This window comes from Parus major, chromosome 14 (genome assembly GCF_001522545.3).
Source record: "Parus major isolate Abel chromosome 14, Parus_major1.1, whole genome shotgun sequence".
NCBI classification, from domain to species: Eukaryota; Metazoa; Chordata; class Aves; order Passeriformes; family Paridae; genus Parus; species Parus major.
Window position 1 is genome coordinate 10,738,392 of NC_031783.1, and position 25,353 is coordinate 10,763,744.

The 25,353-nt window shown below is 40.2% G+C and overlaps 2 protein-coding genes and 1 long non-coding RNA gene across 4 annotated transcripts in view; 1 reads left to right on the forward strand and 2 right to left on the reverse strand.

Moving 5' to 3' along the window:
- The window catches only part of C14H7orf50 (chromosome 14 C7orf50 homolog), a 123,636-nt gene that overhangs the window by 22,589 nt on the left and 75,694 nt on the right, over positions 1-25,353 (reverse strand). Inside the window, exon 3 of the mRNA XM_015642598.3 lies at positions 6,002-6,195. Coding sequence (XP_015498084.1) covers positions 6,002-6,195 — 194 coding nt within the window. The remainder of the gene's footprint in view (positions 1-6,001; positions 6,196-25,353) is intronic.
- Positions 12,457-25,353, forward strand: part of GPR146 (G protein-coupled receptor 146) — a 48,584-nt gene continuing 35,687 nt past the window's right edge. The window contains exon 1 of the mRNA XM_015642591.3: positions 12,457-12,986. The gene's annotated coding sequence lies outside the window, so the exon portion shown is untranslated. The remainder of the gene's footprint in view (positions 12,987-25,353) is intronic.
- LOC117245139 overlaps positions 14,268-25,353 on the reverse strand; it is a 39,266-nt gene continuing 28,180 nt past the window's right edge. The window contains exons 3-4 of one of the 2 annotated variants that reach the window (XR_004499416.1): positions 17,618-24,090; positions 14,268-16,925 (exon numbers count right to left, since the gene is read on the reverse strand). This is a non-coding gene — a long non-coding RNA (uncharacterized LOC117245139). Of the gene's footprint in view, positions 24,091-25,353 lie in introns of both variants that reach the window. The other variant, XR_004499415.1, reaches the window with a different exon arrangement.

Here is a 25,353-nt window from a genome sequence, read left to right on the forward strand (position 1 = left end):
GCAGAGCACACCAGGGACTGGAAGGAGCAGTAGGAGAGGAAGGATCACAGATGTGCTGTTTCACTGGAGGGGCAGTGAGACTGAGAACCCACCACAGCCACAAGCAGCATGTAAACACCAGGGTGGGAGAAATACTATAGGAACTGTGGGGCAATACTATCATTTAAAAAACCTTGCTTAATAAGAGGTCCAACACAGCAGAACAATTTTCCTGCTTCATATACCCTAGCAGCAAGCTTTGTCTTCTGCAGAATTTATTATGTTTGAGCATGATAGCAGAATAGCTCTAAGCAGCACAAAATCTGTGGAGTGAATAGGCCCCCTCCACCTACCCCCACCAGAATAACTGCTGGTGCATACCAGCACCCTAAAAATAGGAAAGGTGTGGGCATTGCAACAGAGAGCTTTGTAGAGCTTGTGAGTAATATCAGGGCTGCTAGGGAACTGCAAACAAACTGAGGTGGCTTCATCAGATGCCACTCAGTGCAACTGAAGTTACACAAGGGAGTGTAGGATAATGATAAGGTAACTCACTCCCAGCAAGCTGAGACTCCTTTGCCATGAGCAGAGACAGTGGCTGCCTGTAAAATGAGGGAGATCTGCCCAAGTATTAACATCAAATTGAAAACTTGCAGCTTTACAGACACGCTGTTTTAGGTCAAGGAGAGGAGTCCCACTTAGAGGCAGGTCAGGCCCTGGTAGAAATTAAAAGCCAAGCAATATAGAAACTTGGAGAAGTGCTAAAACAAATTCACTGATCTCTAGAGTATTAGGAAAAGTGCAAGCCTTTGAAATCAGATAGCAGCAAGTGCCTGCCCAAATTCATATGAAACAGAACAACCCCAAATGCAAATTTATCCTGTATCTGACTCTGGATTCATGAAGCTTCTTAAGGAACTAATGAATATGACAAAATGACTCAAAGCATGTAGGAATAGATTAAATACATCCATAGTTAATGCTTTCCCCAGAACCTTTAAAAAGTAGCCCTGGGATTATTAAAGCAAAACTATTCCCCTTAAGTATTCCCCTAATCTTTGAGGAAATGCTGCTCTTTCAAGACACCTTAAAGCAACAATTGTTGAAGGGAATTGAGGAACACTGCTGAGTGTAATTACAACAGTTTCTCTTAAGTTCATATATTATTTTTGTAACTGGTTACTGGAGCAGTTCTCCAATATTTTATGGAATTCAAGGTAACTGATGAGTTTAGATATAGGCTGCACCTTCCATTCAGGAAGGAAACTCAATCTCGGTTTTGGAGAGTGGGGGAAGGAGACATGCCATTAACTGCTAATGTTAGCTGCTATCCAACCCAAGGAGTCAGCCTCTGGAAGGGAAAAAAAAGACCTGTGCATGTTTAGATTTCTAGTTTATCAGTTACTCTTAATATCTCAAAGGTTACACTTGATGGTGAGGTACCAACACCAATGCCAAGTTTGAAATTAATACCAATGTAGGCCAGCAGCAACAAGAAAGACTTTCATTCAGAATCAAGTACCAAAAGCCATCACTGACCCTGGCTAAAAAAGTAACCTGTGAGAAGTAAAACAACTTCAAAACATCATGAATCAACAAAGGAAACTAAATGTGACACAAGCCCAGTTGAGGTACTTTAAAATTAGTAACTGGTTTTCAACATTAATGAGCATGGTTGTGTTTGTGCAGAATCTCCTCCCATGGAGTCACCTGCCCCAGGAGGGGTTGGATGAAAGGGTTTGTGATTTCCTGAAGAGGCAGCATCATCTGAGCTGTGTGGCCACAAATCTCAAATGCTGCTGCCTGCTTTACAGCCCAGCACCAGCTTCTCCTGGTTCCTTCAAAAATCAGAAACTTCTGAGTGAACACTTATCTACCTCTTGATTCACTTCTCCAGATGGCCTCTACTCCAGAAGGAGTAAAAACCTGATATACTTTCTACATGCTATTTCTATGTTTATATAATATATGACATATGCATTATAAATATCAAACTATTAAAAAAAAATGCTTCCAGCAACACCCCTTGAAGTTCTGTATTCTGTGAAAGGAAGAGCAACATTTCAGCTTTAAAATCTCCCAGGCTTGGCACTGTTTGTAATAAAGTTTGACTGAGGACCAGGATCTGTTTCCATTCTGCAAACCCAGCAGATAAACAACTGCCCTGGGTTGTCCAGGGCTGTCAGCAGTGCTGCCACCACACTCAGCAAAAACCACCTTGGGATCTGCAGAGTCAGACAATCTCCTCACGCCATGGGAAATTCTGCCTGTCTCTCACTTTTCTGTTTCTGTAACATGCCCTTGGTTTGTATAATTCTAGAAGCATCTTTTTGCTTTAAAGAAATCTCTGACATTCTCTGAATCATGCCTGAATTCCAATTAGGCAATGAGAAAGAGAAGACCTATATAAAGAAAAGTGACATATACTAACAGTGTGGCATAAATAATTTAAAAAAAAATTGTACTTCAGCACCTTATTTTTCCAATTTTAATACACGATAAAGAGTATTGCAAGGCTTAGCTAATTTACAGCACACATCCAGATAATATTATCTATTATTTCAACTTCAGTTGATATGAATCTTGTAGTTTCACATTCCTTTAGTGAGGTCTTTTCAGATCTCTCTCTATTCCTTTGATGGGTGATGGAGAAATCCGTATGTGCAGATCCATACGGCGATGAACTTTCAAGCCAAACACAAGAACAGCAGCTTCTAGGAGAGGATGGCTTGCCAAGACAAACAAGTTCTGCCAACATTTTAACACCACAGAAGGTCAGTTAGGTTATAATTAAATCTAATTACCATTCTCTAGAATTGCAACATCTTTTCACTTGAAGCCACCTAATGCTCAGAAAAGGATGAATTTTTATTCTAGATTTTCCAAGAATCATAGTAATGAGTCAATCTAATATTCCCTTTAAATCTGAATCATCACTTACCATCATAAAGAAACAGGACATGTAATCATTAAAAGGAAGAGATTTGAGCACTTTTTTTAGCCATTAATACTTCATCTCTCCTGCTTTTCTCTATTCCTCTTCAGTAATTGTACAGGGTTTTTTCTCCTCTGCTCAGTACCACTCTGGGGTTTTTCCATTATTTCACTACTTTCTTTTTTCCCCCCCCAGAGTTTTATAACCCTTCTGCTTCACCTCCCTACTTTTAATCCTCTCTCTATCTTCAGATCTTCCTGTCTGCTCCCTGGGCAAGCTGGGGATCTGGCAGCAGGAACTTTCCTCTGCCAACTGCTGCCTTGGAAGAGAACTGTGCTGGGAACGACCTGAACTCATCTCACCAAGGAAAAGATGAGCTAAAAATTGGTAAAGCAAAGACTTTTTTTCTCTCCCTCTTTTCCTCTTACACAGGCCAAGAGAAAGTGAAAGAGGGGGAGAAAAACTGGGAGTCATTTGGCTGCTTTTCCTCCATCAGGAGTGCAAACCTGGTCATGCTCAGCCTGTTTCATCCAAATGAGCAAGGAGCTGAAGATCCTGGGCTATCAAAGTCACCCAGCTCACAGGGGAGACCCTTCAGCTCCTCAGGTCCAGTAGCTGGGGGCTGCAGCTTGAGCTGGCATCAGCTGCTGTTGCAGGAGGCCATGCCATGTGCTTGGTGAAAAAATCCTCTCCCAGTTGGGATGGCCTTCCAATAAAATGATCATTTGATCCCTCTGGAGACCGGAAAGCATCAAGGACCATTTGTTTGTAGACTTAAATAACAAAGCTGGAAAACTGGAAGATCTGCTCAGCTTGTGGCACGCTGTGCCAGCAGTGGGGAGCCCAGCAGAGGGGACCCAGGCTGGCAGTGCTGCCAGAGCCTTGATGCAGCCCTTGGAACACAGCTGCACTGCTGCAGGGCTGCACTGCTGCAGGGCTGCACTGCTGCAGGGCTGCACTACTGCAGGGCTGCTCTGCAAGCACCAGGAAGGGCAGGATGCAGTGAGCAGCCCCACCCTGCACACTGTGTGCATTATTCCCTGCCATCAGGGCTCTCTTCATTAACTCCCCTCGCCTGACAGCACGAGGCACAGCTTTGTGAAAGTCGCCCCGTGCCCCGTACAGCTGTGCTCTCCTGCTGCAAACAGTCCCTCAATAAATAAAAATGACAGGTTCAGTTCTCTCATGGTACATCGAGTTCCACCTGTCCCAAAGCAGATTCACATGCCATCAGGCAGTTAAGATGGCACTTCTCTTAGCCACGCTTATGTCATGAAAGGCTTTTATTGTGGGTGGGGCAAAGCACAAATCCACAGCCCTCTTTTGTTTACTTCCAATTATATTAATCTCTCACTTCTATAAGATTTACTTATCCTCCCACAGATTATTCATGCCTGTAGCCCTGCAAAAGCATGTAGACTGAAATCCTTCACCCACTCAATATGCTGGAGATCTTGCAATGTGTTTCCAGAACCTGGATTTCTGTTTCCCTTCCTCAACTAGTAAACTACTTCTTGGATTCATTCAAATCCAGTTATTTCTTCTGCAGTCTTACTGGGTTGAAATAAGGTCTGAGAGGTAAGAGGACTCAGCTGTTTACCTGGTAATGGTTCAAGATGGTCTGGGCACATCTGGGGCTAGAATGGTGACTATGGCTATGTCTGCTTGGCAGTTCAGCATCTTATGACTACCCCTGTTAAGTCTACAAAATTCAAATTGTCTGTTGCTGAAATAATCCCTCACAACCTATTGCTGCACATAAAACCCATACACTGTATGACAAGACCAAATGGCACAGGTGGTTTTCTATTTCAGGGTAATTTGGTATGGGTTAAGTGAAACTCTAGAATTAAATTTGTTCAAATATATTTTCATATTCTCCCATGTAACAAGGCAAAAATCCATACAGATAACAGTGGAATAACAAGCAAAACCCCACAGCTTGCTCCTTTACTTTCCAAACCTGAAATCCATTATCTGGAGATCACCATTTACCAGAGCACACATACCAGAGAGCAGGCTGAGCAGATGGTTCAAAGCTAACTGTCAATCCATTTGCAGTTCAAAACAGTGGTGAACTGCTCCAGCTGCTTTCCAGATCAAAAATATTATTGTCATTTTGCTATCGCTGCATGCTGAGGGTTATGTAACAAAAATGCACATGTCCCTCTGCCTGGAATGCAATTAATTTCCTCCCTTCCCACTGTGAGTGGTAAGTAACAATTCAGACAGTCTGGATGCTTCAGTTTTGAGCACAGGCAGGGATGCAACCCTGGAATTATTCCATGTGGTAACCCACTATTTGTAACATGCCAGTCTTCTGGAGGTCTTACAGCCAGGGTATATTTTGCAATTTGGAAAAAAATAAACATTATCCTCCTGTTTATACAGGACCTCTTCACTGTCTGTGGGGTACCCTGAGTGCTTTGGTGCAGTTCTTTAACCACACAGACTTTGCTTTATGCTGGAATTTTAAGTCTTCTAATAAGTATGTTAACTGGGAGAAGGGATTGCACCCAATCTGAAATCAGCCACTAGGCTTGCTGTACACTATGGTATGCAAAAATCAGGAATTTTACACTATTAAGTTTTATTAAAATAGTGGCAAAATTCCCTCTTAATCTACAAATATCCAAACATTCCGCCGGTGGTTAAATTCAGACTCTGCAATGCTTAACCTCTCCATGGAATTTGCTTATATAAAGAGAACAACTGGAAGTCCTTTGCCTAGAACAGCACACTCAAGAAACAAAACTCATTTTCTCAATGCAATCTTTTTTGCACTGTGCCTTTCATCTCTGTAAGTGCAGCTAAGCCCATGATATTTATATAACAACCAGAAGATCTTCAGGATGGGAGCTGCCTTTCTATAAAATGTTTGCACCATACTTAACTTCCCTCTGTTGCTGTAATAGAAACACAATGGGGTGATCAACTGTCCTCCAGGGTGTCAACTGAGATGAAACATTAACTTAGTACTTAACTGCAGCAATTTCCTTTAATGTGTTATTGCTTGGTACAGCTTGTTCTGGGTTACTGGTTTACAGCTTGTGTAGGCAGCACCTTCAGTGGTTTTACTGCTCTTACCTGGTTAAATAGGCCAGAGCCCGCTCAGATCCCGATGGCTTTTTGGGCTGCACCTTTTTAATGGGGATTCCAGCTTCCCTCATCAGCTGTTTCTCCTTCTTCTTGCGTTCTTTTTTTAATTTTCTTTCCAGTTTTCTCTTTTCCTCTGGAGTAAGTTCTTCCTCTGCAATAAGCTCTTCCTCTTCTTTTGTAGCCTGAAATAATTAACATTTAAATGAAGTGTTTATCTTTCTATAGTGAACAAAAATATGCCTAAATGTAATTAAAAGGCTCAGGTAATATTTAAAATCAGAAGGTTCAGGTTTCATATTTTTACTGTTTACTGCACTTCCATCACCTCTCTGCTATGGCCAACTCCCAGAACTGCAAATGGGGGCTGCAGATCTCACAGAGATCTGTCAAACTGCCCTCTACAGATGGTGATACTGCTCTGAGGAACCTGAGCACCTTCCACCTATGTATTAAACATCATTTCCAACACTTCTTGTGCTGTTTGTTCTCCCACACTCACACCTGAGGAGGGCAGAGAAACAGCAGAGGCTGTTTTCAGCAGATGGAGGGTTTGGATGTTTTTTCAGCATACACAAATTTCAGTAGGAGCAGTAGGGTTTCCTGAAGATCCTCAGTTTGTGTTTGTTAGGTAACCAACACTTCCCTGGCTTGAGAAAACCTCTGTCTGCCATGCAGAGGCTTCATCTCGATTATGTCATGGGCAAAGATGTGACACCTTCCTCCTTCATCCAAGACCTCTTGGAGATCCTTTAGCAATCTTGAGGAAACATCTGCACAATCTTCAGTAAACATACACAGATATATCTCACAAAGGTTGACATGTTTTTAGGTTTGCAGACAGAACAGTTAATTATTCACATCTCAAACCATATTACCATAAATATATGCATCAGTATATCCCAAATGAAAATACGTATTTCACATACAGATGAAGGGCTTGAAATAGTTTATCTGATTATAAAGACCAAGTTTACCCTGGAAAATCCAGTGTAAGATTATGTTGAGTAGAAATAAAATGCTGTTCTATAGCAAGATGAGATTCATTCCAGGCATTCCCAGATGTCTGAGAGAGGCACTTTTCAGGTAAGCTCCTCTGCTAGAGCCTGGGACAGCCATGGAGGCCAACTGGGTGAGAAAGAAATGCTCCTCCTCCTCTCCCTGCTCCCCCCTCACCTGTTCAAGGAACCTGTAAATGAAACCTGAATGCACAAGAAGATCAACTGCTTTATGGCAAGATTGGTTAAAACCTCTTTATAAGTTCACAAATGCTTACTGTTACATTAATTTGTGTCAGTCAAGTGCTATCAAACACAAATCCAGACACTGAGCTAATTAAGTTATTCCTGCTGACATCCAACCAAAGAATGTTAAACAAAGCAATACCTGAACACAATCTTATTTGCCAAAGACACCTGTTGGGGTTTAAACATTTGTTCAGTGTCAATTCACCTATCGTCTAAGCTGACTCTGACTCATCTTTTCAACTTGGTGTTTTCACAGACCAAAGGAAGGTTAAGAAAGCAGAAATCAGAACTAATGGAAGTAGGACACTAAAATGGAATTAGTTTTCTTGTTTTAAATACTTTTTAGGTACCTTCTATAGAAAAGCCAGCATTCATTGCAAACACATGCAAAAAAGCAACATATGTTGCATTAGTATAGAAGAGATTTTAAGGGATTTTATAGTTCATGCTGAGAACAAAATAATATTTAGGATGAAGGTAGAATTGAATTGTTACACAGGAAACAACATTTCCATTTGAAAAGCCACCCTGGTACTTACTAAAATAACAATCCAGCCACACAAAGCCCTAGAAAACACTGAGGGTGGTCATTTATAAAGTGTTTGTAAAAGATTACTACAGCAGCTGTCCAACAGACGACACACTACAGTTAATCTTCTTTTAAAAATAATGTAATGAATTTGTTTACTTTTCTGTGAGCCATGAAGCTTTCAAATAAAGTGACTGTGGCACATCATTAGAGCCAGTCTGATAAAGAGGCCTCTGCTTCTTCATACTTACAGTAAATGCATATCTTGGTAACTTCCCTCCCCCCCCACATTCCTTGCATTATCAAAAAGCTTTTTATCCTTCTCCCTGACCGCTCCATTAAAAACAAAACAAGTTGCTCCCTCCCTGTAGGTCACGTAAATACCGAGCCCTAACAACATTTGTTTCCAGCATGGATGGGCTGTGGGTTGTGTGACACAAGAGTATTGTTCTCCTGCAGGGCTGGCCCGGTGGGAAAGAGTTGGGATTTACAGCTGGAGGTGCCTTCATCATCCAGGGAAAATGGGAAACATCAGCTTCTGCCTGAGACACCCAGCACAGGTACTGGCAGAGACCTCACAATGGCTCAGACAGCTTCTCTAGTTCCAAAGACACTTTTATTCATCCATGTCAACTTGGTTAATTTAGTAGGATGTGCCACAGTCTCTCCTAGACTGGTTTTGAATTTGAAAACCTCAGGTTTCACGTGCTTCAGAAAATACCTGCATTTGGTGGTATAGTCCCTACTGAAGCTGAGAATGATTTTATCAGTAAGTGTAATTTTATCACTATTTATATTAAAAAAAACACCCTTCCCCAAAACCTGGAAACTTGAAAGAAAACAGAACCAAATCTTCCACTGGAATTTAAATCCTAGCTGTATTTACTATTTATCAATCTATTGATGCACCTCTCCTTTCCTTAAATCAACAGCCTGAGTTTTTAATTTCATTTTTCCCCAAACCATTTAGTATGACTGTTCGTCTGGAAGATGTTTGTGACCCATTTGGATTAAGAGTTTTAGTGTTATGTCATTATTTAAACTAAAAAAAAAAAATCCAACCAACAGGACTTCATTGTTTTGAGGTCATAAATATTCCAGGTTGTCTCCTTCTATATTTATAAAGTGACATCACAATTTGTAGCGCTACAATTTAGCCTTAACTACAACATTGTAAAGTCCCTATTTGAGCATGTGAGACACTTGTTTATTGACATGATAAATTTAAACCACATGCACACAGAAAAACAGAACACTTGCTTATTTGCAAAGCCTGCTGAGAGCTACCACACCACCTTGGGTTGTGGGCTCATTAGATCTCAACCTAAACAAGGTCAGGCCAGGTCAGCACACTTGAATGAATGACATTCAGAGGAGAGCCAGTGTTTTCTGTGATTAAGGAGGTGGGAGTCTTCCACTTGGAAACTTTCCAGAAGGCCTGAAAAGGTGCTAAAAGGGATATTGCCACTGGATGCCATTTTTTGAGTGAAAGGCAGACCCCCAAATCTTTCACACTTACGCTCATAAAAGCCCATGTCAGCTTTGCAGAGGAATGGAGATATGAGCTCAGGCACCCTCGAGCAAATTCCCAAAGTTTGTATCATACCATGTCCATCTGCAGGCAAAGTGCTGTGGGTGCCAGCACACTGCCTTTCATCAATGCCAGTCTCCAACTTTCTGAACTGTGTGTAAATATAGCAATATGCTCTAAATAGTCCAAGACATCTGACTCAAAATAGCTGGAGGATTCAGCTATTTTCAGGATTCACTTTTAGATACCAGTTAAAGTTTTCCATCATTCTTTATAATCTGGAAATATTGCATAAATTTGAAACATTTTATGAATGATCTTTACAAGTGAGCTTACAATCATAAATGGAGAGCCAGCTCACACAGAAGGGAATTGTTTAGTGCTATAAGCAGCCCTGCTAAGCAATACAGAACAGAGAAATATAACTAGAACTGCAAGAGAAACCAGAAGAAAGATGCACAGGTTCTCTTGGAGATACCTGACCCTTTTTTTTTTTGCTGCAGTGAGAGTGGCAGAACCAAACAGGAGTCACAGGAGTTGTTTTTGTGGGCAGTTTTTGTATCTGCATAAAAGCTTGTACTGCCAGGGGACTATGAGCTGTAATAGCTGAGCAAGCAGCACCAAGATGGGAATAACAGCACTAATAACAGCACACTAATTGTGTTGTGCTTCCATAGAGCACTAAGTGCATCTTAAAATTTGTTTCCAGTCCTTGATGGCCTCACACTTAAGTAGAACTGAAGACACCTCCTAAAGACTTCTCTTCCTCCTTCTCACTCTCAAAATTCCCACATTTGCATCCCTGGTTGTCCATTGCCAGCACAGAATAATGTTGTCACAGTCAGAAACTCTGAAGAATTGCCACAGTGAACAGAATACTCATCTATGAAATTTTGCCTTTGGGATTCGTCTCTGTAGGTCTGAACTTCCTGCCTGATCAGGGTTTTGGCTTTGCTGCCAAGCCTACAGAAGGAACCACAAACCAAGCCACAACACCAAATTCACTATTTATTAGAACCAATGGATTCAGCTCTTCCAAAACCAATAGACTTTTATTCTTTTCTCCCAGAGCAGAACCAGAAGTCTGTACAACAGCAAAGCAAGCAACAGCAGAAATTCAAAGGAATAAATAACAGTGACAAACACAAAAAGGGCGTCAAATTTTTGAACTCCGGAGAGTTCAAAATGGAGGGGAAATGGATTGTATGGATTATTTCATAGTAGGAGCATTGTATCACCTTGTTTGTTCATGAAGCTCGTGTTATTTCTTAACTTTTAACACACAGAAATGTCAAAAGGGGCTTTGTTCACTGACCAAGTGCTACTGACACATCACGTAATGGCTTCTGCTTAGGAGCAGCCTTTTGCCCCCCAAATGCCCCGTGAACGTTATCAGCATGCAAAACGTCCTGTTTCTGCCTCACACAATACACATGAAGCCAGATAAATAACTGGCCATCTGCCAGCCTAAAAACAAAAAGCGGAATCTATAAACACAGATCAAAACCCACAGAGAAGAAAGGCTGGCAGACCCTTAGACACAAGGTTCATAAAAGAAAGGCTGACAAATTATTTACTATCCAAGGCTGGCCAAAGAGCTGTGCTACAATTATGGCTATAGAAATTTGCATAAAACAGTTCAAGGCCATACTGAATTTAAATAATTATTTTCTATCATTTAGCATTCCATGAAAAGAAGCATGACCAGAGAGGGTATATGAAATTTCATTAACGTCCAGAAAGCACATTTTAAATGAAAAGCAACATGTAGAAGTACTCTTTATACAATGTCTGTAGCGCTTACAGAGGAAGACCTTTTAGAATTTATACACTGCTCAAAGAAAAATATAAATTTTTTCATAAAAGCTACGTGTTTGTAGAATCTCAACTCCTCACAACAAAAACACAGGCAATAATTTATATTAAGTTGATTAGGAAAGCTTTCTGTAGATTCAACCCAGGCAGGGAAGTCTCAAACAAGTTCTGCAGGAAACCAGATTTATGTAAGAACAGCCTTTTTATCTTTCTGCTCCAGGAAAGGATCCTTTCTGTGGTCATGTAAAAGCTGGGGTTTTGTTTGTTTTGTTTTGTTTGTAAAAGCCTCCTTGTGTATACAGGTATAGTATCTCAGGAACACAAGTGATCAGGTAGCACCCTAAAGTTGCAGATGTAATTTAGAATAGATGCACCCTGATGAGCTTGAAACCTGGTTTAATTTACAACTGCGTGATCTTTGCATGTCTCAGATTTACAGCCAATTGTGAAGAGCACATAAAGAGTTATCATTAGCAACTACTGAATAAGAAGAAATTGAACAATTTACTAAATTACATGCAAGCATTTACAGGCACACAGAATACACAACCTAAAGAATGCAGCTTGTTGAATTCCACTTTATAGACTGCTACTCCTATAAAGTACATACTCCTGTGCTGTGGCAGATTAAGTTCTAAGGCATAAATTAGGATCGTATTGTATTTCTCATTTTTCTCCACCAGTATCACAGCCCTGAGTACAACAGAAATTCTTGAGACACCACCACAACTGCAGACTCGGGGAATGCAGTTTTGCTTCATTTGCAACTACAGTGGGCCAGGAATTTTCATATATTTGTTGAAGAATTTTTCTTACTCCCCTACTCTTAATTAACCCATGTTAAGCAATCAGGAAAACATGGAACTAAAAAAAAAAAAAAAAAAAAAAAAAAAAGGAAAAAAGGAACCCTCTCGGAAATCATTTGTATCCACATCCCTGTGGCTTACACACAGCCCTTTTAACCCCTCCCCAGAAACGCAGAGGAATTTTAATAGAAGGAGCACGAGACTGTCGCAGCACCCGGCGCTTTCATTGCCACCAAAGTCGTCCCCTTTAGTGGTGCTGACAATTTCTTCTGAGGCTTAAAAAGGCTTTGGGCTGTGAGAGGAGGTAGAAGCAGAGCAGGGGCTGTTTTGAAATCCTTGCTGGAGAATTAGAAAAAAAATAAATAAACCAACCCCAAACCACGAGCTCGATCTCCTCCAATGAAAGAGGTACCACAGGGTGTAGGCAGGTTGCCAGGCGAGCTCGGCAGCGTGACCGCACTGCATTGAGTTTCTTTAATGAAAGCCAGGAAAGAACACATTACACAGTGTTTCTTCTGAGAGCCAGCGAGCCTCCAGTGATTGAAATCAATAAAAACAGTCGGCAAGGGGCCCAGTGGGGGAAGAGAGAAATCTCCACTACAGCATTCAGTTTGCTTTCCACTTTCTCCCTCCCCCTCTAAAGTTAAGCTCCGAAGATCACCATGACAAGCTACTTCGCTTCCAGCGCTGGGAAGACGCTGGTGGGGATTTAAAGGAAGCGAGCGCTTTCCTTCGCCTCCCTGCCTTCGCTCTCCCCCCAGCACGAAGGAAATGAAAGGCTTGCTCGGAATTTGAATCCCGCCTGGAAAAAAACTTCATTGGACAAGTGCATCGTGCTTGCATTTCAGGAAAGGGATGGATTTTACGGTCAGAGAACTCTAAAAGGTGAGAGGGGGAAGAAAAGCAGGAATCTGATCCAGCGGAGCCCACGGACAGGGTAGGATGTCCCAGCCGGCGGAGGGGAGCTCTGGAGCTGCGGGCAGGACTGCGAGCCCGAGACCGTCCGCCTCCTGAGGCAGCCGGAGGCACACGGAACACGCCAGGCCAGGTAAGGAGAACCGGCTCTGGACAACCCTCAGTCCCAAAGCGCAGAGCCCGAGCCCGGCTCCAGCCCGCACTGCCTGCCCCGCGTCCGCCCCAATTAACCTCGGCCGAATTAACGCTAAGCTTGTCCCGTCTGAGAACCGTGTCAGGCCACTAATCCCCACTGAACTATAAAGCGTGCACAAAAGGCCTTTGTTTAGCCGTTTTGTGTTGAATTCGCGAGCTGACAAGGTAGGACAGGGCCATTGCGTAAGGCCGGCCCCCGCAGGAGCTGCGGCTCCACGCGGGCCCGCTCGGAGCGCGGCTGACAGCGCGCCTGCCATCGGACACAGCGCCACTAATGCATTTCTAATATGGGCCATATTTATCTATTTTATTTATGTCTTTTAATCACCATAGCAGCCACATACAGAACATACTTGCACCGGGTTCCATGTGCTGCTCTGCACCACGACTGTCAGCGGCGTGCACGAACGGGGGCTAGGCTGATAGTTTTGTCAAAAAGAACTTGGCAATTTAGTTGTTAACACAGCCGAGGGGGATTTCTGGCACGTTGTTTAGGAACGACCGACACAGGTTTATGCAGCACGTGTGTATTTGCCGTTACTCTAATGCAAACAGGCTTTATCCCCAATAAAAATGGGGGAGGTATAGATAACAGCTGTAGATCACAACATTCTTCTCAAGCTTTTGGCCAACTTCAGATGGTTTATGTAGACCTTAGTGAGACACACAGAATGAAATCAAAGCCTGCCTTCTGCAAGGCAAGCAAAAATAATGATAGCTACATCTCTACTCCAGCACAGGCAGGAATTCCCTGGGACAGATAATAAATAGGTGCCTGTGGAGCAAGAGCAACAATGCTTGTCCCCCTCATGCTGGTCATCATGAGATGTTGACAGCAAAACACATTCTCACTGCTGGAGAGGCCTAGGGAGGGACTGGATGCCTCCACTTCCACTTAAATGTTTCTGGAACCTCTTTATCCCCAGCCTGTAGGGTACAAAGTCTGCAGGTAGAGATAAGAGACTTGCAGCATCTCCAGCTCAGTACAGACAGACAGAAGGCATGGATTTAGTACAGCAAGTGCAGATGTGCATCTGCAGGTGCAGCATTCCTTGCAAAACACACACTTTTAAAGGGTCATTTTGGTGTTTTCACGTCACACAGAAATGACACACCCACTTAACGAATGACCCGGAGAACACCCCCATGACCAAAAGTAAAGGGCATAAGTTGAGGAATGAACTGTTCTAATAAAGCTATGGAAATAGCTGAGGCAGTATTTAAATAGTAAGAAGTTTCTGGACTAATTTATTAATCCAGCTTTGAACTTTTCACACAAAAAAAAATCACAAATTTATAGCTGAAGTTATAATTAAAGAACAGTCATTTACAATAAAACAGCAAAGCTATGATTCATAATAGAATAGGACCCTACATGAAGTTCTGGGCATACCCACAGACCCACAATTCATTTTGCAGAGTCAGTTCTCTGTTTTGCCTCCCCTGCACAGATCCTTTGCAGAAATGACAGCACCTTCATAGCTCAGGAATCACAGCAATCATTCCCACACCAATCAACAAGTCTGCTTTGCACTGCTCTTGGAGCTAAATTTATCCTTATGCAGAGGAACTCATTAAAGTCTTTATTTAACATTTCAGACAAGGAAAGCTTAGGTGGGACTTACACAACGCATATCACTTATACTGACATTCTCAAGCACAAGTGATATTCCTCCCCATTACTCCCTCAGCAAAAATATAAATATTATCTTTAAAATTTGGGACATTTTTTTCATAGGGATGCCTTTTTCAGAAGCCAAGTGGCATGAGTGACCACTGTTAATGAAATATGTTCTTTCCAAACACACAACATAGAAAGAAATGCATCTTCTCCATCAGAAGTTGTGGTCAAATACAGATATTCTAGCAGTCATACCAGGGTTTTTCAAACATGTCAATGCTATTAAAGCCAGTTCTGTGCAGTGACTCTCCCTCTGGAAGATCTATAAGAATCCCATGTTGCTTTGCCGAGTTGGATACAACAGAAAAGGACTGTAGAGAACCAATTTCTCACATTTCTACCACTCTTGGAGGTCTTGTATCATCAGGAGTGCTTTGTCCTGAACAATGAAACACATCATCATAATAAAGAGTTCCTAATAGTTCATGCCAATTATCCTTACAGCAATGCTTGCTGGTAAAAGAGCTGTTTGAAAACAGTCCATAAAGTTTTGAATCTGTCAGAAAAGTAGGTGGAAGTATTTTAAAGTTGGAAGGACAAACACTTTGTTTTAATTTCCCCCATTTAAGTCTTTATGAAGGAAGAGACGTGAGATTATAAAAAACAAGTCAAATGGCCATTCAAGAAATGCTGAAATTCAACAATAAAGGTGCAAACACCAGAGTCTGTTGAACACCTGGACAGCCTGTGTTTGGTGAAGCAATATTCATGCCTGCACTAGGGGAAAAAGAGTGTTGCCATCCCTTTCAAATGAACATGATCTGACACTTCTTGAGTATGGTAAAACTTCAAGGTGTCTCCTTTCCTATTTATACCAGTGGTTCATGTTCACAGTGCTGGATTCACTCAGCTGAGTATATTTAGTTTGCTCAGTCTCAAATTGAGAGTTTCTCTGTAATGTACCCATTCTGACTTAAAATGAAACATAATTAACATACAGCTGGAGAAGGTACATTTTTGCCATTTATGGGAAAGATCAGTGAAGCTGAATACTAAATATTAACTAGAAAATAAGTGGTTATTGATCCTTAGGAAAGGTGGCTTTCCCTACAATTCAAACAGGAATCTTTATATTTGACTTAGGAAGACATTTTTGTTAAAAACTACAAGGTCAACAAAACCCATAATAAGCTTCACACCTCCTGACCCAACAAGCTGTCAGTGTTTTCAGCTGCAGAGTTAACAGGATGTACAGCTACAGGGAATGAATGTCCTGAGACATGCTCACTACTCTCAAACCCTCCATATTCTCACAGACTTAGCAGAACATTTTTTCCTTAACTTCTTAATAAAACCAGCACCATTTCTAGTCAGTTATACCAAGATATTCTTCAAAACCTAGCTAAATATTCCAGAATGGAATATCCATCCATACCTACATTTATATACACTCAGCTGCACACGCAGGCAGGAACACGCAACTTTCAATTTGTGATGAACAAGACCAAGAGAAGACACTCAAGAAAATGGAGTGGGCAGGATTCATTTCTTTAGCAGAATGTGATCATTTCATGATTCAGTCACCCTAAAATAGACAGCCACAGCAGCACTGGGGACATGAGCAGCCTCTGAACTGTCCTGCAGCTTCATCCTGAGCATAAGGGTATCAACAACCTCAGCACGTGTCTTGTCCCTTGGTTTGCTTCCCAGTGGGATAAATGGTTTGGAGACAGAGAACTGGACCCTCTGGCTGTGAAAAGAGAGACACCTCTAAACAAAATAAGGAAGAAATGTGATGGGCATTACTGATTTTTGCATTTGACTTTCTGCCTAGTGATAACCAGAGATGGATGAATGAGATTGTGACAATGAGTTTGTGTGAAATGACCTTTCTTCTAAATATATATAATTTTCACTAAGAGACCTTTGAACACCTGTATGAAGAATTTGAAAATGTTTAGAGCAACAAGTACTATAAAGCTGGACTGAAAAACTGTATTTCAGGCAAGCTGAGTTGCCACTGAACATCATATGAAATTCTTTCTCAATGAGAGTGGTGAAGGAGGAATGTTTTTAAGAGCTGATATGCATCACACAATCTAACTTTCCTTCAGGTCTGCATGCTGCTCTTCAAATCCCCATGAGCAAGTGGTACTTACATGACTGGTAGGGGGAAAGAATTTGAATTTGTTTGTAGGTTTGAAATTGTCTCCTGAAAGTTCCTTAAGAAAATTCCATCCATCATTTTCAAAGTCTCTGAAAATAAAGTGCAACCCATTCCAAAATCCTATTTATTTAGCAACACTCTACATACTTTCTGTTCTTGTGAGCTCTCTGGTAACTATACATCTATGATACCAACTTTTAAGCTCTCAAATTTATCACACAGCTGAAAATACTGAAATGACATCTGGTTTTTATAGCATCAGGTGTGCCTTCATTATGCGTTTGTGAGGCAGAGCAGAAAATTGAAAAACAATTATGATTTAAGAAGCTAAATTAAAACCTGTTGACTGTTTAGTAAAAATGCTCCATAAAACCTGTTTGTATTTCAGCAGACCACACTGAAAAGTATCATTGTAAAAGCAGCACAAAACAAGGTGTTGGTAGTGTTTGCTTCATTTTGGAATTAAGCATCTAGCAAGTTACCCTAAAATAAAATTGTATTAATTTACATTTCATTAATAAGTAGCTTAAGTATATTTATGAGTACTAGAATTTACATGGACAGAATTTACAACTCATGATAAGTTTTAAAGCCAGGCTTTACATGCTGAACTTATATTTTCCATATTTGATAAACCAAGTATAAATACAACAGGAAACAACAGCTGCCCACGTAATTTTAAAGTTAAATACAAAAGAGAGTGGATAACCACAGATGGAAAAATACATGAAATACAAGAAAGCCTGGACCCACCAAGAGGGGGATTAACTTTATCACATACCTGTTCTGTTATCATGTAATTTTACAGGGATCAAAAGAAAGTTTTAAGATAGGAACAACAAGGAACTTCTTCATGGCACACAGGGCAGCACAGGACTGGAGATGGTCATTAGAAAACACAGATGGTCAAAGGTAAATGTTTGAGCTGTTACTGAACCAAGAGTCAACATTTCCATAGTGCAGAGGGATAATGGCTACAGTGGGATTAGACTGCAGAGCTTTGAAAGTGAAGTAGTTTATGGCTGGCAGAAAAAAAGGAGAGCAAAGGAAGAGTGAGATTAACAGCAAATGGAAGGTCCATCTCAAGGGAAATCCTGATCTTCAAAACAAAATTTAAAAAAAATTAACTAGTCTGGAAAAAAGCCAAGATGTCGGAATTCACTGCTGAATGGCAACAGAAAAGCTTCATATTTCTTTTTGTAATTGCAAGCAATAAAATATGCTTTGAAACAGAAAAAGTAAAGTACAATCAGAATGAAAATATTCTACCTTAATGAGAGACATTCCATTATTGTGAATGCGAAATGAGCAAGCAGATATGATACTTCTCTGTTGAAGATTGAAGTAAAAGTCAATATGTTTCCTAAAACATGTTAAGTAAAATTGCAGTCTCCAAAGGGAACCCCCCCCCCAAAAAAAAAAAAACCCAAAAAATCAAGTTTCACATAGAAATTTCCTCATATTTTCTTTTCTTTTTAAAAATTTTCTTTAAAAGTTAATACTTTGCCTTGCAATACTGGGAACTAAAATTGTACTGGAAGGTCATAAGGTGGAAAATGGAGATAAGATCTCCTGCAAGGGATGCAGGAAACATGGTTACTGAAATTTGAAGTCAAGGACAACAGGGGACACTGGAAAAGTTAGGGAAGCCAGGAAAATCAGAACCTGTTTTTCTATTAAGATAGCAAAGACAAAACATTGAGCTTCCTGCACAGATTCTTCCAGATTCCCTGAGTGAACTCTTCAGTTATTTAAAGCTTTCCTAAAATCTGTCATTGAACCTTAAAGACTTTTGACTCCAAAAATCCCAAAGCAGTTTTGAAGCACTGGCTTATCTCCTACTGCACATAACCAAGCAAGCATCCAGGAACAATAAGAGGTGCAAATTCATAGTAAATTCCAATTTTTAAGTTACAGAAAGTTATCACAGCCACATTTATATAATTAAAGTGTTTGATGACTTAAATCTGCCATATCCTATGAACAATAGGAATAGAAAATCTGAAATAAATATATGAAACACATGAAACAGGGCCAGCAGCAAGGCCAGGAGAGATTGAGGTTGTGCAGAATGATGATAGACTTGGGCCTTACAGCTTCCACACAATGTAAAACTGAGCTTAGCCACCAAAGGAATTCTGCAGGAGAGAAACAAGTGAGCAAAGCTCCGAGTAGTAGGTAATACAAGTTTGCATAACATTTTTCAACTCCTAACTTGTCATTATTTTAGGGTATCTGAGAGTTTAGAAAGGTACCATAGCATGGTTTAACTACTGTAATTAACATCATTAACAGTTCTGGTCTATGCTTTCTAATGTTTAGGTGCATGATTCAATCCTAGCTGCAGTCAGGGTTTCTAAATTTCAAGAGTTTTTAGGCATCAGCAGAACATTCTATTACTGCATTGCTGGGCTAGGTTTGGCCAAGGGTGAGATGTTGTGGTTAGCAATATCTGATGACTGATCTGAGATGTAATTTCATAATTAGTTCCAGGATTTCTGCTGCTCTAAATTAGTGGGAATTATTCAAATAACCAGAAAAAGAACAGTGATGTATAATGAAAATTCAAACAGCACACAAAATGGAGAGAAATGCATAAATTCTGCATACAGGAGGCCCTCTCTGGCAAAATATATAGAATGTTCTTAAGTTGACAGTTTTATAACTCTAAATGGTTTCACAAATGAAATCCAAACAAAAGAGCAGAGATGTACTCTAAATCACTCAGCAATTGCTGGTTAGAAAAACCAGCAACCACTAACTCCTGCAAACAAAAACAGTTGCCTTAGAAAAGCTTAATGAATGGGAAAGATGTCAGTTTTTGTTGTTCTTCTTTCAGCTTTATTTTTCTATATTCCTGAATCTATACACATAATGATTCAGTTCACCCTGACAAATACTGTATAACTGACTATCAATCACAGCAACTTTTTATATGTTGAGAGCAGTCAGATACCAAGTGATAAAGCGAGTTCAGGCAGAGGGCATATGTTAAGCAGCTGTGAGTCCTTTACTCTGTCTGTAACCTAAAAGCTTAATGTCATTACACAGAGCTCTGATTTCTTCCTTGCCTGCCTTACACTAGAATACCCACATTATATGGAATAGAGATTATTAACTTAATGGAAGAAATACAGCCACATAGTGACTGCAGTGGGACAAACAATGTGCTTACAGGTTAGATGGAGCATATTCTGCTTACAGTGAAAGATTACACAACCAAATGCTTCTGTTTAGGTTCTAAAGAAAGCTTTACACATGTGAATGAAAATCTCAGGTAATAGTTTTAGCAACAATTTAAATGTACATAAGTCAGTATCGCTGCTGAAAGACACTCCCCATCTTTTCCCACTTCTTCCTTGGCACAGGTGTTTGCACAGTTTCGTAAACCCATCTGGGTGAAAATTATCTCTTTGTCCCCTCACAAAGATTAACAGCAAATCAGTTTGTTAATTTGATTCACTGTGAACACTTCTGCCAGCAAAAGGAGGAGGTGATAGAAAGGTGGAAGTAAGTGGATATGCAGCTTGTGGGATCCCATTTTTTGCACCGTCTGGCTGAAGACACCATTCCTTAAAATAAACAGAAGTGTAAAATACGTAATGTTGCTATGTATATCCTACCTTTTACATACTGGGGTGATGAATTGCAGCTTGTCAGCTCTCAAATTACCACAGATCATTTGGTATTTGTTGCTTTTTAGCAGAATCATGCATTGCTGTATTGGGCTTTCAGTTATTTCCCTCTAATTTCAAAGTGACGGTAGAGGTCTAGTAAAGGCAGAAAGCATAATTTTTGCTTCCAAGGGCCTGAACTCAGGTGTTTCTTATTATTAAAATATATCTATATATCTATATCTATATATAATTTTGATTTCTTACACAGACAAGCAAGTAAATTTTAAAAATGGCAATAGACAACCAGTATAGATTAATAGATGTCGTACAGTGTACAGGACTCACATTTCCCCAATGCTGAGAATATCTGTATAAAAGGGAAACTCCCCCTGTGTTCTTCATCCTCTCAGGCGAGCTGCTGGTTCAATCAGTGTCTCCTCTGGCTGATGTTCTCTGGCTGCTGGGGCTGTGACTCCCTGACCTGCAGTGTTTCTGTCCAGCACAGACACTGATTTCCTGCCCATCAGAAACTCTGAGCACTTCCAGGGAGAACAAACAGCTTCCACTGGAGCTGGGCAGGTTTTGTAGCCATTTCAAGGTACAACTCCAGTGAGAAGATGGTGGTTTGCTTCCTGCAGTATTGAATGAGCAGGAAAATCTTCTCTCAGTACCTACCCACCAGTGCTTAATAAATACATCAGAAACAAGTCTTCTGTGGGAAAAATTCATGGGTTTGCTTGCTCATTCTGGAGTGGGTAATGGTAGCAGTCAATTATTGAACTGCTTCAGCAGTTTAACAGATGGTGACTAAGTTCAAAATGAAATTTCACTTGTATCATTTAGCTAATTAAACAAATAAATGCTGCCATCTAATAATAACTCATACCCATAACTTCATTAAGATACCTAATACAATAAAGAAAATGGGTTATCTTCATATACTGTACAAATAAAAACATATTGCAAGATGTGATCAAGGCAGTTAAAGAAGAGCGAGTGTTGCCATCCTCTGTGCTTCTCTTTGCATTTCTTTTCGGACTTGCATCACTACATTCAGTCCAGCAATGACTCAAAGCAAGTGGTGTGCTAGGAATTAAGCTCTAGCAACCTTTAAAAAAGCTTCACAATTCTGTAAACAGAACATCCAATAATCACCCAAGTCTGTAAGCTCACACACTGTGACAGGAGACACTACCAACAGAATGGAACAGAGCAATTGGAAGAATCAACTGAGATTTTAAAATCTTACTGCCAAAACTTTAATCTGGTCTATTTAAAACTCTTTGTCATAGGTAGCATGCAAAAATGTCTTTGCCATGCCTATGTGTGTCTGAGTCTGCTCCTGTTATTAGCTCTTTAGTAGAAAACCTTACCTAATAGTGTGAAAAAAGAGTTCACAGTTTCTATTTCTAGAGCAGAAAGAGGAATGGTATCTAATACCAGTGATTCAAACACTGCCAGGATCTTAAACTACAGCCATTGAGTTAGAAGTCTAAACTGAGAATTTCCACCTGGGAACCGTGTTTATTTAGTGTCAGGACAGGCTGTTCTGCTTTCTGAAACTGCACACACAGAAATGTGTTTATCTCAAATTCAAACTAATGTTTATCTCAAAATCAAACTAATGTTCAACTATCAAGTTATGCTTCTGTCCAATATATATGTGTGTATATATATATATATATATATGTATATATATATATATGTGTGTGTGTGTGTGTGTGAGCCAATCAGTGTATCTACAGAAGTAGGGACTTAAATTTGACACACTGGTGTGACTTTCTCTTAAGTAAAAGGGTAAAATAGAAAGAGTGTGAAATTCCACAGCTTAGTTGTTTCATGAAGAAGAAAAAAAATAAAAATTAAATGTTTGTCTGACTTATTTTCATGGAGAAGGTCTTTTATTTTGACCACAGTACTTAGGGTCATCAGTGCAGAAGCAGTGACACAGAGAAGTGTTCAGGTACAAAATGTCTAATTCTTTAAATATTTGGTTAATTTGTTTTCTAAACCTAAAGCAATATTTGATCAGTTGAACAAATACTTGAAATGCATTTGGCTAGTTACCTATTTAGAAAGGGAACAAATTTATTTAAAACAGTTTCTTTTACCCTTTGGTCACCAGAGCACAAAAGTCAGATTGAGCTCACAGGATTTTAGGGTTTTTTTCATTTTTATTTTTAACCTGGTCTCAGATTAGACCTCCTAAAAGATTACTGCTGTCAGGACACCAGTGATAATGGGAAATGTTTAAGGAATAGGAGTGCTTTAACAGGAAAAGATATACATGCTGGAGGAACTGATATGGCAAAACACTCTTCCTTTACCACTTAAGTAAGCAGAGCTGGTTTAGGATGTCTGTGTCATTTAGGTAAAAGGAACACACATTTGACAGTAGGAGCACATATATTAAAATCTATGCAAAATTTATGACTAACTACAAAAGACAAAGTCTAAAGAAGTGAAAAGTGCAGTCATATCAAGGTTTGTTTTCAGTTTAAAATTGGCACATGATCAAAAGACTTGAGACACAGTTGTTGCTTGCAAATGGATAATTAGCCTGAAACACCTCCTAAGCTGTTCAGCCAATAAATTTACTAGAAAAAAAAAAAAAAGCAGAAAAATATCTAATACAGCTCCTCTTACAAGCAGCTGTCAAGAGTTTTTAAAGCATTTTTATCTATTCAAAGAGTAGATCTACTGCCACACTGCCTGTATATCTTGACTTTTTAAATAAAAAACTACTTTAAATCCATATTGGGAAGTGTCAGAAACATAACCCATATAATAGAGCACACACATCTCTAAAGGCTTCTGAAATCCTTCAGCTCTAGTAAAAGCTTTGTATCTTTCATTGCTTTCCTTTTAGCTTCTTAGATTAAGGTTTGTATTTGGATTTCAGTCAAATTAGGCTTAATGTTCCTGGTACTGTCACAATTTCAAGTATTTATAATTTTCCTAATTCTGTCTCAAAACTTTTAAATCGTCTGTCTTCCTTGCAAAGTTCCGTGGTTGCAGCAGGACACCAACTGCAGCTTCTCTGAAATTCTTCTGAAGTTGCACTGAGGGAGATGCCATTTGTGAATTCTGCTTTAGCATATGTTCAGTATATAAAGTTATTTAAGTGCTGTACAGTAAATAACACAGCAACATAAGCTTTCAACACATTTGGAAATAAAGTCATAAAAACAGTCTTGTTTTGGCCAAAGCGCAAAAATTTATTCACAACAAATGTTGCAAATAGGAAGCCACAGAATCCACTACAAAGACAGACAATTCTGTACCATTTTTGTGGCTCTTTCTCCAGAGTGATAATCAGAATTTTAAAAACTAGGCCATATAATACCTGACCTGTTTGGTTATCAGGGTCTTTTGTAGCCATATCCCCACGGCACAGGCTCAGCTGTAGGTGACAGCCAGCAGCATGAGGAATAATCCACAGCAGCATCTCTGGGCCTTCACTTACACAGAACCCAGGGTACAAAGGCCTCCACAGCAAATGGAGAGGAAAATGGATTTATAGTACCAGTACAGGCAATACATTTTAAAGAGCTGGAGTGACTCCACAGTAATTAAGAACTTCTTGGGATAATCATTCACAGAGTATCTGGCTTGTGGTGACTGCCAGGCAGGGATCCTGCAGAAGTGAGTAATTAGAACCTATTAGAATAAGATTAAGATGTCCTTGCCTGAACAAACAGTGGATATAGCATCATCCTTCAGGAAGGATGATGGCTGAAGGTGTTAGCTGCACTCCCACCAGTTCTTCTGGAAACTCTTAGGTGGAGACAACTCTGACAAAGCTGCAGAATTCATTCATTGCTCATGGGGACACTCTGGGTACACGTGTGTCCTCTTGCTTCTGCAGTTGGTTATTTAAGGACCACATTGAGCAGGGCAGGTACCACCTTGGGTGGGAAGGTCTCCAGGGTTAGTGACAGGAACCCTGCTCCTGGCACAGGATGGAGCACTGTGCTTGCCTGTGTCTGTCACTACAAGCAGTACTGGTTGGTTTTGGAGCATGGGGTGTCACCAACTGCCTGGTTTGATGCCAGAATTTTGTATGATGCCTGGATCATTTGAGGAGCTTCTAGTGTAAGATGCCAGCTGGATCACTGGCTTAGGCTTTGTATTTTGGTCTACTGAAGAAAGCAATCTTCAGTCACATTCCCTTCTCCTCAGCCTTTGAGTGAAGTGATTTGGGGAGGGGGGAGGACTAAAAATACACAGAAAACTCGTAATGATAATTCAGTTGTGAATGCTCATAGAGCTCACATGGCTGACATGAAATCCCTCACAGTTGTGAGTAATTAAAAACTGTAACTCAACAAATAAAAAGTGTTTGTAGGCAAAACCACAACTGGATCCTCCCTTGCAGCTAAACTGTCTGGACTTCTATATTTGCTCATATTATATCTGAAGGCATCTGAGTTCAAATGGTTTCCTGATCAAAGATAACATATGGCACCAGAAAGAAATGAGTCTCTCCAGAGCCAACTCACTGCACCTTCAGCACTGAATCACAACAGAATCTTTATGCTGGAATGTTACTGAAATGCCAAGTCTAATGTAGATACCAACTAAACTTACTGTGCTGTGCCCAGAAACTGCAAGAAATCAAACAAAAGAATTCATAAGCTCTACAGAGAAGATCTGTGAAGGGTACATTACCCTGGGAACAGTAGTACCAAATTCTGTTCCAGTCTGGAAGTTCAGAAAAGAAACATTAGCATTTTTCTACTTAAAGAAACAAGGGGGAAACAAAAATCTTTGAGTACAACTCTCTTTCTCAGCATAAGATTCATTATACCAAATCAACACAAACCTGTATGTTTCTGATTACTGAAAGACTTGTGGGCTAATATAGGGGGAAAAATCACTAAAGAAGTCTGAGTTCATC